The 12,423-nt window shown below is 34.7% G+C and overlaps 2 protein-coding genes across 2 annotated transcripts; both read right to left on the reverse strand.

Annotated features, from left to right (window-relative positions):
- Positions 1-837: 837 nt before the first annotated feature.
- Positions 838-4,059, reverse strand: LOC132178776 (cytochrome c). Its single transcript, XM_059591323.2, has 3 exons — positions 3,828-4,059; positions 2,660-2,793; positions 838-1,190 (listed from the first exon to the last, which is right to left on the reverse strand). The coding sequence occupies exons 1-3, from the start codon at positions 3,937-3,939 to the stop codon at positions 1,098-1,100; spliced, it is 339 nt and encodes a 112-aa protein (XP_059447306.1). The 5' UTR covers positions 3,940-4,059; the 3' UTR covers positions 838-1,097.
- A 1,412-nt stretch (positions 4,060-5,471) lies between these two features.
- LOC132179110 (plasminogen activator inhibitor) lies at positions 5,472-8,827 on the reverse strand. Its single transcript, XM_059591750.2, has 2 exons — positions 8,680-8,827; positions 5,472-7,161 (listed from the first exon to the last, which is right to left on the reverse strand). Exon 2 carries the CDS (start codon positions 6,852-6,854, stop codon positions 5,673-5,675), a length of 1,182 nt encoding a protein of 393 aa, XP_059447733.1. The 5' UTR covers positions 6,855-7,161; positions 8,680-8,827; the 3' UTR covers positions 5,472-5,672.
- Positions 8,828-12,423: the final 3,596 nt, after the last annotated feature.

Below are 12,423 nucleotides of genomic sequence, written 5' to 3' on the forward strand. Positions count from 1 at the left end.
TAACTTGTTCTGCTTGTTTTGAAAACTGGTAGTTGGGAAAGAATCTTTAACCGTTGACGTTTTCATTATCAGATGTCCTCGATAACAGATGGAACTGCTAGATCTCGTGTCAAGATTTCGTCACGCCAAATATGAAACCAATAGGATTTCAAAACTTCGTAAGCTCATGTAGTCTTGAGGGCAGTTAATCATTTTGCATGGGTTTGTCCGATTGCTTCATGGTTGGACTATCGGACGGGAGATTCCTTCGATCTCATGTCTGCATTATTGGTTGATATTTTTACATTAAAAAAAAAAAAAAATCGTGTAGATATTTTAAAACGGAAATGTTGATAAGTATAGAATTGAAAATGTTTAGAGGTAATAAATAAGTTTTGATTAACTTACAAATTACGTGAATTCATATTTTATGAAAGAAAAATACTTGGAACATTATAACTATTATTAGGTGAAAAATAATTAAGAGTATACGATGTGTCTACAATTATTAATTATGAAGTGTCACGTTACTTTGTAAATGACCTTTGTAGTTAAAAATGCAGTACTCCTAACACGACTCCACATTTTTACTAACGTGACATGTGATATGTGGACTATCATATCAATTTGTAAGAGATAAGAGACTTGTAGTAAACACTCTAATGTTCTTAGCATTCCTATTCGAACGACTGGGTGAACTGCTCAAGACCTACCTTGGTAGGTCAATCCATAGAAACTATGTTATATTTGTTATCTGGATTACTAGCAATTCAACAATTCGAAGAAAAGGGAAAAAAAATTGTTAGAGATCCATATCCATCTCGGCAGCCAAAGCAAACCCATAAAGAAACATTAACAGAAGCAAAAACAGCAAACAGTCGCATATCAGATCTTATAAAATCATCTGTCGTTCATGAAATGTGCCATATACGAAGGGACTAAACAAAAATTTTTTGGACATGCAGCCTATTTCTCCAACAAAGAGAGCAAGTTAAATGCCTGAAGATCTTATTTAAACAAGAAAGTATTTTCTTCTTTTCAATAAAAATTTTCAAATTGGCACCACTAGCCAAACTCTTCAAATTCTGACAAAATACTAGATGACCTAAGCAAAAGAATCAGGCAGTTGCTTGCTTCAGATAAGCAATGAGGTCCGCACGCTCCTGTGGCTTCTTCAATCCAGGGAAAACCATCTTTGTTCCAGGAATGTACTGCACAAACCAAGTTTCATTAGCAGTCAATTAGTTTGAAGTATTCAATTTGCATATATGTATATCTAAGTATATATATATATACACACACGAGACGGGAGCATCTATACCTAAGAAAAAGAGATAGTGTGCTTATAGATTTTTTAGGTGATAATTTATAAAGACGTGTACAAAACAAGAATAAAAAGGGGTACATAGAATGTATACAAAAGATACACGTAAGAAACTAAGAAAAGTAATGCAAAAATACAGCTAAGATAAAAATATCAAAGATCCAAAACTCGGAGGAAAAAGAAGACAAACCCCCAATAGCTCTCACTCAATCAAAAAGTAATCTCAGAAAATAAAGACTACATCTCATCACCAACAGATCAATTTCCCCAAAAGTTATAGAATTTCTTTCCCTTCAAATAATCCAGAGAAGACATAATAGTAAACTATTACATATGGTACTTGTGCTGTGTGGATCTCAACACCACAACAAAGAGAAAACCAACAACCATAACTCCCTAGCAACATAATCAAACAAGAATATGGTCTAAATAGTTTTATAGGTTTTTTAAATTTTCGCCACTAAAGCTTCTAATGAAATAAATTAACTTCCACCAAATGCAGGTACATATTCCTAACTTGGAATTTTGCAGCAGCTGCCACTCATAATAGAAAAGTGGAGAAAGGATTCCACTGGTTTGTGAAAAACGTCAATATACAGTTTAGCCTGGACATTTTTCACAAGTAAACAATGTAGCCTGCTTCAACATATAAGGTTCCAGACTCAGAAAAGGTATAAATGTATTCCTTCATTGTTATGCACTGCTGCTTGGATGATTTCATCAACTCTAGTTCACATATCAGTCATAATCAACTACGCAATACTTCAGGAGCAGGCATCTTATAACCAAAAGGTAGAGAAGACCTTCAAGAACAAATACACTACAATGACGCATTACCTTCTCTTTTGGTTTGTGGAAAATGTAAACAGTTATTCAAGTTAACTATGTGCTAGCACCGCATGTATAAGATTGAGCTCTCAAACATCGAACTTGTTCCACTTTATAGAGTTAAATAAATTCCATATCAACAGAATATGTGCAGCCCCCCATTGCATATAACCCAAATGAACCCTTTAACTAGAAACTTTTTTTTTTTGGATAAGCAGCCCTGTAATTAAAACTAATACTTATCAGGATTAGAATAAAAATGAAACAGTTAACTAAACGTTTAAACCACTATAGAAAGTACAGCAATGCAATTGCTCAGAGAACATTTTTTTTATAAGTAATAATCCCATCTTATTAAAGCAATTTCTCAGAGAACATGCTAGACATACTAGGTATTTTTATACACAAGACCATCTTGCTGCCATGATCAAACAGCGTGATCAAGTATGATGAGTATAGAGCAAGTCTTCTTTTATTTTAGAATTTTCACAAGCAATAAAATTAAAGGAAACCATTAATCATACACACCTTCTTTGGATTAAGCAAGTAATCATACAACGTCTTCTCTTCCCAAGTAACGGCCATGTTCTTGTTTGCGGTAGAATAGGAGTACCCAGGAGTTGTGCCAGACTGCCTTCCGAAAAGACCATTCAGATTAGGACCTGCAGAAGTCAACTGCTCAAATGATTATTATGTTGAGACAAACAAAAATTGAGACCATTATCACAGCAGCTTAAAAAACATTTTCATGTGGAAACAGACAAACAAATTACATTGAAATATTCAATTAGAATAGAACAATACACAAAGATATGCTTCACAACTTCTAAAAGTCCAACAATTCCCCCCACATATCTAGCAATACAATATATACTTCCATAGCTTAAGTTCACAATGTCCAAGTCATCAACCACATATTCTGCACCTATATTGGAACAGTCAAAGAGAATTCTATGGATCATAATCTTCTAGATTTTCCAGGATAAATCCACATTAGCATTCTTAAAATCCCAACCATCATTTTCAATTAAAACGTTAGATTCTGCCATCTCAGCACACAAACTAGCAAGATATAAAATGCTGAGATAACAACATTTGAACCGCTCTCAATTAAAAGTAATACTATTTAGTAGACTATTATATGACTGTCAAACCATTGGGATGACGTGTCACTGAAAATCAACGCTTGGATCAGCAAGAGTTTGTGAAAAGAAAAAATAATGACTGATTTTTACATCATCCCAGTCATATGGTAGCACCGTAGCAGTATACTAAATAGCATTTTTCTTCAATTAAAATCTGATTTGGTATAAATGAAGATAACTGACTTCCATTACTTTAATAATATATTCACTAAAAAAAATTGTTCATTTATACCAATACTATCCTAATCCATTATGTATTCTACAAAAAAAAAAAAAAAACTCAAGATTCTAATACCATTATTACTAATGACCCAACAATTTGCTCTTTAAAAAAAAAAAAAAAAAACCTTTCTTCCTCAGCATACAAACACGGTGATCCTATAGAATCCAATATTACTCATTAGAAGAACGTCTTCGAATGGCTAAATAAGAAATGACATCAACTTCTACATATAGATATATAGTGGAACCGCTACACAAATTTTGAGAAATCTGATCAATGCAAATAAGATCAAAAGAAAAGCGAGAGAGAGAGAGAGAGAGAGAGAGACCTTGTTTGTGACCAGCGCCTTTGTCGACGGAGTGGCACTGGGCGCACTTGGTCTTGAAGACCTTCTCTCCGACCTTGGGATCACCGGGTGGAGCTTGATCGAAGCTCGCCATTTTCTCTTCAAATGAAATGTAATGGAATTTCCACTCTCTTAGATCAAAGGGTTCGTTAGGGGTTAGGGGTTAGGGTTTTAAGCTCTCCGACTCCGAGGGTTTGGTTGGCTGAAGCGGTGTCAAACGTCACGGCATTTTGGATTCCTACTGACGAAACTACCCTCATGTCACATGTCAATTAAGTCACAAATTTTTAGAATTGAGTAACGCTGTTTTCAAATCATTTATCACATATGAATTTGTATTGTTATTTTCTTTTAAAAAAATAAACAAAACAAAATAAACAAGTGTAAATTGTTTAAAACATATCATATTAGCCGGTTTGACATGAGTCTGAAATGTAGCATTACTTGGCATTTATTTATGAGGAAATATTCACTTTACTCCAAGTTTTAAGAGTTTTTCAATTTGAACTCCAATGTTTAAAAATTAGCAATGTAACCCCTAATGTTTCAAAAAAATTCAATTCAGACTCTTCATTACTAATTTTCGTCTAATTAGACGAAAATCATTCCACGTGCATCTTACGTGAAATTTTGATGCACTTTATTCTAATTTTGCCCTCATTAAAACCTATGAAATTTTGTAATTACTGTCATTAAAACCTATGAAATTTAGCAGCTTTGACATGAGGCATTACACAACATTTTTTTATGAGATATTATCACATGAGTAATGTTACTTTTCACTTCCATTTTTAATTTGTTGGTGCGGCATATTTTAAGTGATTGATATCAAAAACTACTTAAAATATGTCACGTTAATCGCTATAAAATAAACATGATAAATTCACACTCATTTTCAATTAGTAGATGATATGACATATTTTAAGTGATTAAGTAAACCCTAGAAAGTTCTTGTATTAACATGACAAAAACCTTATAGGAGCAGAAGATTAACCATGATCATTGGGTCGTGCTCCTAGTCGCAAACGATGCTTGTGGCCTCCCCGATCAAAAGGAGTGCAACCACCCCCTCTTCAGGGTAGCTTTTGGTTACCCCCGTTCAAAGGGAGGGGATGCCTCGGCTACCTCAATAAGAGGAGATGGCTTTGTCCCCGAGCTACCGTGGGTGGTTGGGTTAGGTCCAAGTTCCAGCTTTTTTCATTTTTCATTTTTCTTTTTAAAGTAATAAAATAATATTTTTCACAACTAAAAAATGACAAAAGGCTCAAATTTACATTAGACCTAATCTCACCTCTTAAATTTATCAAATCTAAAACTAAAAGGCTGGAAATCAGGCCAAGCAAAAGAACATGGTGGAAATGCCGACTTTTCATCTCGTGAGGAGATTATTTGACAGGCTGTGGTTTGTGCCAAAGTAGAAGCCAGCTGGCGGTGGCAAGCCGGAGATGCCACACATCCCCAATTACTTATGTGCCATAGGCACAAGACATAGGACAAGCCATACAAACATCTTTACCAACAGCAAAAAGATGATCCATCATAATCAAGAAACGCCAAAATGACTTGTACCAACTAAAGTCCTATCTAACATGAACGTATGCTTCATTGAGACTAAAAGAGGAAGAATGGAAATGAAAATTGGTTAATAGAAATGGTACAAAGATAGAAACACAGATGATAAAATTCCTCCAAGCAAAACCATCATATCTAAAATTAGAAAACAAACCAAGAACTAAAAATCCTTATTGCAGCTACACCCTTTACAATCAGTTTTTCTTTACCACAAAATTGATATTCACCAACGACTCTGATGTTTCTCTCTTGCTTTTAGGGTCCAGGAACTTGTGCAGGAGCACGCATAGGCCAGCCAAGAAGCGGCGGTGATCCCGGTGGGGTTGCATCTCGACTAGGGGAGAAGAGACTGAGTTCTACAAATGTCCCTGTTGAAGTCCCATCTTTGGCAAGAGTCCGAAAAGAAATAGATCCCCGCTTTGTTGACGCATCAGAATTTCTACTGGGACTAATTCGACCGCTTTCTTCCAGATGGCTCTGGTTAGCGATAAGAGAAATGGTATCATTGAGATCATCATCAACCCTTCTCCTAGCCGCCTCCATGTCCTGTAGATTTCCCAGGGCTAAAGAATCTGCCACTGGGTAGTACACAAGCATGCATATACACACCCCAGCACAACATAAAAGGGCAAGGAAAGCCAACAAAACAAGAGCTTGAAATAGAAATTCCTCTGGTGGAAACAAACCAGATAAACCAAGTAAAAGAACCCTTAATGGTAGGAAGCTTGAAACAGAGAATATCAATGTGTAAACTCTCTTCTGCAAACCCTTATTGATGACCAGTCTCAAAATCTGGCTTCCAAGCCAAAACAAGTAGGCAGTAAGGATCGTGGCAAAAATTCCTAGGAAAATAGTACTCAGTAAGGGGTAAGTGCAGTGGGCAATATCATCCGTTTTTCCCTTCTTAAAAGCAGCAGCCATACTCACAAATCGAGGAGGCAGCTTTACCAGGGAACTCTTATCAGATCCAATTAAAATAACAAAGAGCTGAAGAACAAACACTGGGAGGCAGTAAAGAAGAATATAACCTGCTGTTTTCCCATTCCATCTTCGGCTTAGAATTCCCAACTCCATCTCCTGTAAGGGCGCACGAAGGAGAAATGCAAGGGTCAGGAAGAGGCAAGGTTCTGCAAACCCTAGATTTGAGACAATGTAGCATTTGCAAACAGTTTCCTGCCATTTCAGGTCAAGGGCACGTCTCCACAAACTTAACCGAATTACCTCACCAAAACCCCACCAGATCGCAAACAATATGAATGTAATTCGAATGATCCAAGGACCACTAAAATAACTGAGTTGAATACAACCCTGGCTACGAATCCGAGACCGAAAGTAAAATGAGTAAATGATGCATAGCAAACCAAGTAGAATCAAGACCACAACTAGACAAATTGTCACCACACCGAATGCATCGGCAGCAAATCTCGTCAGGGGCATTACCCGAAGCACAGATTCCACGCATGCTCTCAGCCAGCATGGATACGAAAAATCCTCTTGCAGCGTATGCGCTTCCTTCCCAGAATTAAGGAGAATAATAGAAACAGCTTCCAAAGTAATACCAGGAGATGCTCATTGACCACAAAGTAACCATAGGCAATCAATCACTCAGTATGATGATTCAGCAAAATTGTCAACAGCACTCATATAGCACCTCCGCAAGTTCTTATGTAACAAACAAAACCATATATGCCAGTATGTCAACAATTTTGTTTGGGCTCTATGGTTGAGTAGCCAACCAAACCACCTACAATATAGAAAACAGAAAAACATGAGACAACAAAGAGTATGAAAAGGGAAAAAAGCAGAGATAAACATTTGTCATATTGAACAGTTTTACTCTGCGCTCAAGACAACTACACATCAACTAATTACAAGAATCACAAAATTCAGAGAACAAGAGAAAAGGATTTCATGCCATGTAAAAAGCATAACAAGATCTTCAATCTTATCAATCTTCAATCACAGACCTGGCTTCCTTCAGCCATATAGTTGATTTGTCCAAATAAAATTTTGCATGTTAAAAAAAATTGATCGGAAAGCAAACAGATACAAGAAAAAGACAAACGTAATTAAACATATAAAATGAACCAATCTGTTCTGAAGCTGTTTGTTTTGTGAGTTCATATAGTTCAAGTGAAAATACGAGAAAATAGATTCCATCGAAATACAGAGTCAAAAGATTCCTCCCAATTTCAAGAGAACCAAACTTCAGCAAACTCGATTCATGTGAAAAATTCCCGTAATAAAGTGTATTACTTGCTATCACTCACACAGTTATCTCAGTAAAAAAGTGATTATCTTTCTTCTTTTTGGGAAAGAGCAATATTTAGAATTTTTTTTCTTAAAACAAAAATAAGACTGTAAAACAGAAATATTTCAAATCCAATAACTAAAAACCGTTCATATTAGGACACCAAAATAAAAGGTAAAACTTTTTGACTCAAATCAAAAATTTTGAAGTCTTTTAGCTAGTTCTTGATCGTTAAAGTAATAATTCTATTGTCAGTATGTGTGCACCTGGCTGCAGAATGCTATATCTAAATAGACACCAACCCATGCTTGCAGATTTTGCCTAGTTGTGCTACATGTTACAAACCTTTTAGGAATTCACAAACTACACCCACCAAAAGAACCTAGCATAACACATATGCTAGCTAACAAAAGAGCCCGATTTTGAGCCAAAATCTCCAATAAGCCAACCTCACATAAACTCTACTCCCATGCATTAATTACGTCGATTACCAATGGGATTATGACCCGAGTAATTTAATTACCATTATTACTCTTATTCAAACATTAACAAACTAAAACACATTACGTCTATTTCGTTTTATGTTTATTAAATGTATCATTATCGAAAAATAAACCAAGAAAATTTCAAATTTATCTGATTACACAAACAAAAAAATAATAATACTGAAACACCTACTTTCATTTACTTCTATTTCCCGCCGTTTCCAAGCAACCAAACAAAACGTAAACATTTCCACCATAAAAAACAAAACCACGGCCACAAATCTAAGCCTTCAAGACGAGAAACAGAAAATATAAATTCAAAAAAAAAAAAAAAAAAAAAACCCAAAACAAAACATACATTAGCTACACAACCACGTCAGCTACAACATCAGCCACAAAACCATCAAAAGGTTTAAAGAAGAAGACAATTTTCATCGTCTACAAAACACAAAAACCCTAACTTTAAGAATTGGAGGGTACAAACAGTGCTGAGACGAGCCAAAAGTTAGATCAATGGAGAGCTTACAGAGCGCAGAATCTTGATCCGGTGAGCTCGAACGTTGAAATGAAGCACCGCGGAACGAGATCAGAAAACCCTAATTCGCTCAGAGAGAGAGAGAGAGGGAGAGAACCAGACCAAGCGAGAGAGATGCAGAGAGAGGGAGAGAGAGAGAGAACGTAGTTAGAGGGGAATAGGTGTGAGTGGGACTTTGTTGGAGACAGGCTGTCTCCAGCTGTGACTGCCCGAGCCTCTAGGTTCGGAACTGAAGGGTCTCGTTTGCCTCGATCCTACGTGGCACTTGTCGTGGCGGCGTTTACGGCTATATACTTTACTTTTTTCTATTTCTCTCTTTTATATATACGTATTTATTCTTCAAATATATATATATATATACGTATTTAGAGATCTAGTATTTTGTTGTATAATATATAAATTTTCTCACGTTTTAATTCTTATTTTTAAATTTAATTACATAAAGAGTTTTAAGGAAAGTTTTATTCGACAAAATCAATAGTTTAAAGGGTAAAAAATTTTATCTTATCTAATCTTTGAATTTTTTTTAATAAGAACGAATTTAATAATTAGTTGAGACTAGTATTAGTTTTAAGTTTAAACCCTATAAATAAAGAGTAAAGCTATAAACTATATTTTTATCTCATAGTTATCATACAATGCTGATATAATAGTCACAACTAACTTTTAGATCCGTAGAGCGTTGTGCTTCATGTTGTTTTGCGATTTAAAAAACATTTTAGATCTGTCTTTATTAAAAAAATAAGAAAGTCTAAGGATTGTTGGGACGGCCACATTAACATAGTGAAATAATTGTGGGATAAAAATATGGTATATAAAATTATTTGTAAAATAAATTCAATAATATTTCATAAATGATAAAGTAACAAATGTCGAATTAGTAAACATATAAATGGCAATACGATTATATATAAACCAATCTCATTTAAGAATAATTTTCAGAATTTGGAATTTTCTATATGATAAAATTCACTAATTTTTTTTTTTTAAAATATCCTAATAGATAGAGTTGTGTGTTTGGATGTGGATAAAACTTTCCTCCACCTATGCCTATAAAAATAGTTTAAATGGAAACAATTTATTTCCATTCAAAGAATTCAATTCTTTAATTGAAAAAAAAAAAAAAAAATGCTCATAAAGATAGATGATGCCTAAGACCCGGTTTTTATAATATTATTTGTTAAAACACTGCACACCAAACATTGGACATAGTGGCTCGCCAAATATAGCGCGAGAATTACATATGATGCTTAAATTAGTAGATGAATGAGAAGATAAATTGACAAAGTATAGACGGCTCCAATGAGATAACCTTTGGGCAATGAGGTCTCATGGCCCTTTGATGAGGCCCAATGGGCCCTCTGCGATTTGAGCACTCCATTATTATATTATGTATGGTATGATATTCATTAACTTATATATTAAATAAATTATTTAAGCATTATCTCATGGATATTCATTCATAAAAGAGAAAACCTTGAATTAATGAAGTAATGAATGGATAACAAAGAAAAATATGTTGACTTGACTTGGAGAGCAATTAACTAAACTATACATACCAAAAAAAAAATGTAATAGACTTGTTAGAGACTTAATCATACAACCCTACATATGACATTGCCAAAAGCCAGGATTTACGAGTTTAAAACAACTTTTTTATTTTTTTTGTCAAGTTTGAATTTGGATCCAACTATTGTAAGAAAATGCTCGGGTACTATTACTTCGTTACAAACTTATGTGACAATTCACACTTTATAAGAATGAGCGTCATATTGATTATTACATTGCAAATCACATTTTAGTGGCTGACGTGATAAGTATTGTGTGGACTACTATATTAGTATGTAAGGACTTATAATAAACGCTTCCTAATAACATTGGTCATTTTATGAAAGTTAATCAATTTTTGCATGAAAAAGTAGGTTCCACCTCATACATTTGTTGCAAATAATGTTAATTCAATGGCATAATGAGATGGAAGACTACCATTTTTTTTCAAATCTTGGTATTAATAATTGACTACTTTCGGCAAACTTAGTAAGATTGAAAATTCTTTCTTCTTGGAGATAATGATGAAATGATATATTATCATATGGAGGCAGGGACCAATTGAGGAAAATAGGAGCTCTAGATGTACCCCAAGAGTGTTATTTGGTCAAAATTGGTAGGATCTATCTTGTAGAGATTAGTACAAGTCTTTTATAAGGAAAGATAATTTAAGGTAAAAGTTAGTCAATTTTTGCACGTGAAAATCACGTGTTTTATAGATGTATATCAATTTAATAGACTGATAAGAGAAATTTCATCATACCCGAAGAACACTTTGTCCACTTGTCCCTACGAAGAAGTCTTTTATAAGAAAAGATATAATATGAGGTAAAAGCTACTCTAATGCATCAAGGACTTGGTAAGGTTAGAAAGAGATTGGTATCTTTCTAATTGGAGGGATTAATTTTATGGTAGTTGAGGGGTTCCAATATTTGGTTTTGGACCATTGATGGTGATTGTAATTGAAAAACCTAAAGTGTAAGAATTCCTTGCTTCTTATTTGGTTAAAAACAAGATTTACATTATTTTTTTTATTCCCATTCCTTCTATTTCGTTCTAAATAAGCGACATAATAACTTATAGTTTCAAAAATTTCATAATTATGATGAATTGAATATTGAACTCTCTGCTGTGTGGTCAGTACGCGTTTGCGTGTGAATCTACACGTGCATCTCAAGTTATTGCCAAAAGCTCTTCCGTCACCCTTCATCTGCCCTGTCCTCTGTTTCAATCGCTGTTCAGTGGGCTTTTTTCCTACTTTTTTTTATTATTATTTATTTTTATTTTCCTTCTATTTTGTAGCTCTTTTTGTTGTTGTTTGCTGCTTGTTTATGTGGGTTGCTATCTCCTTGGGCTTTTGTGTTTTGATCATTTTGTGGAGACTTTTGTAATCGGATTTGTGGTGGTTTCTCTCTTTCCAGCAGTCCCTACATCGAACTATGACAGTGCATTTTCGGTTTCTACATCCTTGCAGTAGTTATTGCTGGTTCCATATGGGGGTTCAGATATGCTTACTTTAATCTGTTCCCCTTTTGCTTCTGTAACCGCCTTGTGCGACCCCTTGAGAGAATCGGGTTATTTATTTGTCCTATTTTCTAACTATTGTAATTATTTCTACGATGTTTTAGTTTGTTTTTGGTCTATTGTTGGGGAGCCCACCCCATTTTCGTTTTTAGGATCACTCACTTCTTCTTTCGTTCGGATCAGAAGTGAGAAAAATCCCTCCCTGTAGTCATTTCCTTATTAATTATAAAAAAATAAAAATAAAAATAAAAAACTCTGATTATTCAATTTATTCCAATGAAAAAACTATCACATGTAATTACTTAACTACGGTTGGGACGCGGGCTAATGGCCCCGGGTCGTGATTCAGAGCACACGATGTGCTTAACACGCCGCATAGGAATTTTTTTTTTTAATATTTTAATGCAAAAAAGAAAAAAAAAAAAAATTTGCCGGTGTGCTAAGTGTGCTATTTTACTTCACCCATTGGCCCCACATGCCTACTTTCAATGGATAAGGTCTTGCGCCCCGAAACCTATTTGGCAATATTGAGACTCGTTACTGGGCACAAGCCCATTACAACAATAAATATGTGAAGGGACTCATACCGCTCTGTAATTCTTTTGCCACTTTTCAAAAGCAAATAGTATCTTAGACATCTAAGCTATCTTCCACCGGCTTACT

The sequence above is a fragment of the Corylus avellana genome, chromosome 4 (assembly GCF_965113065.1).
Source record: "Corylus avellana chromosome 4, dhCorAvel1.hap1.2, whole genome shotgun sequence".
NCBI classification, from domain to species: domain Eukaryota; kingdom Viridiplantae; phylum Streptophyta; class Magnoliopsida; order Fagales; family Betulaceae; genus Corylus; species Corylus avellana.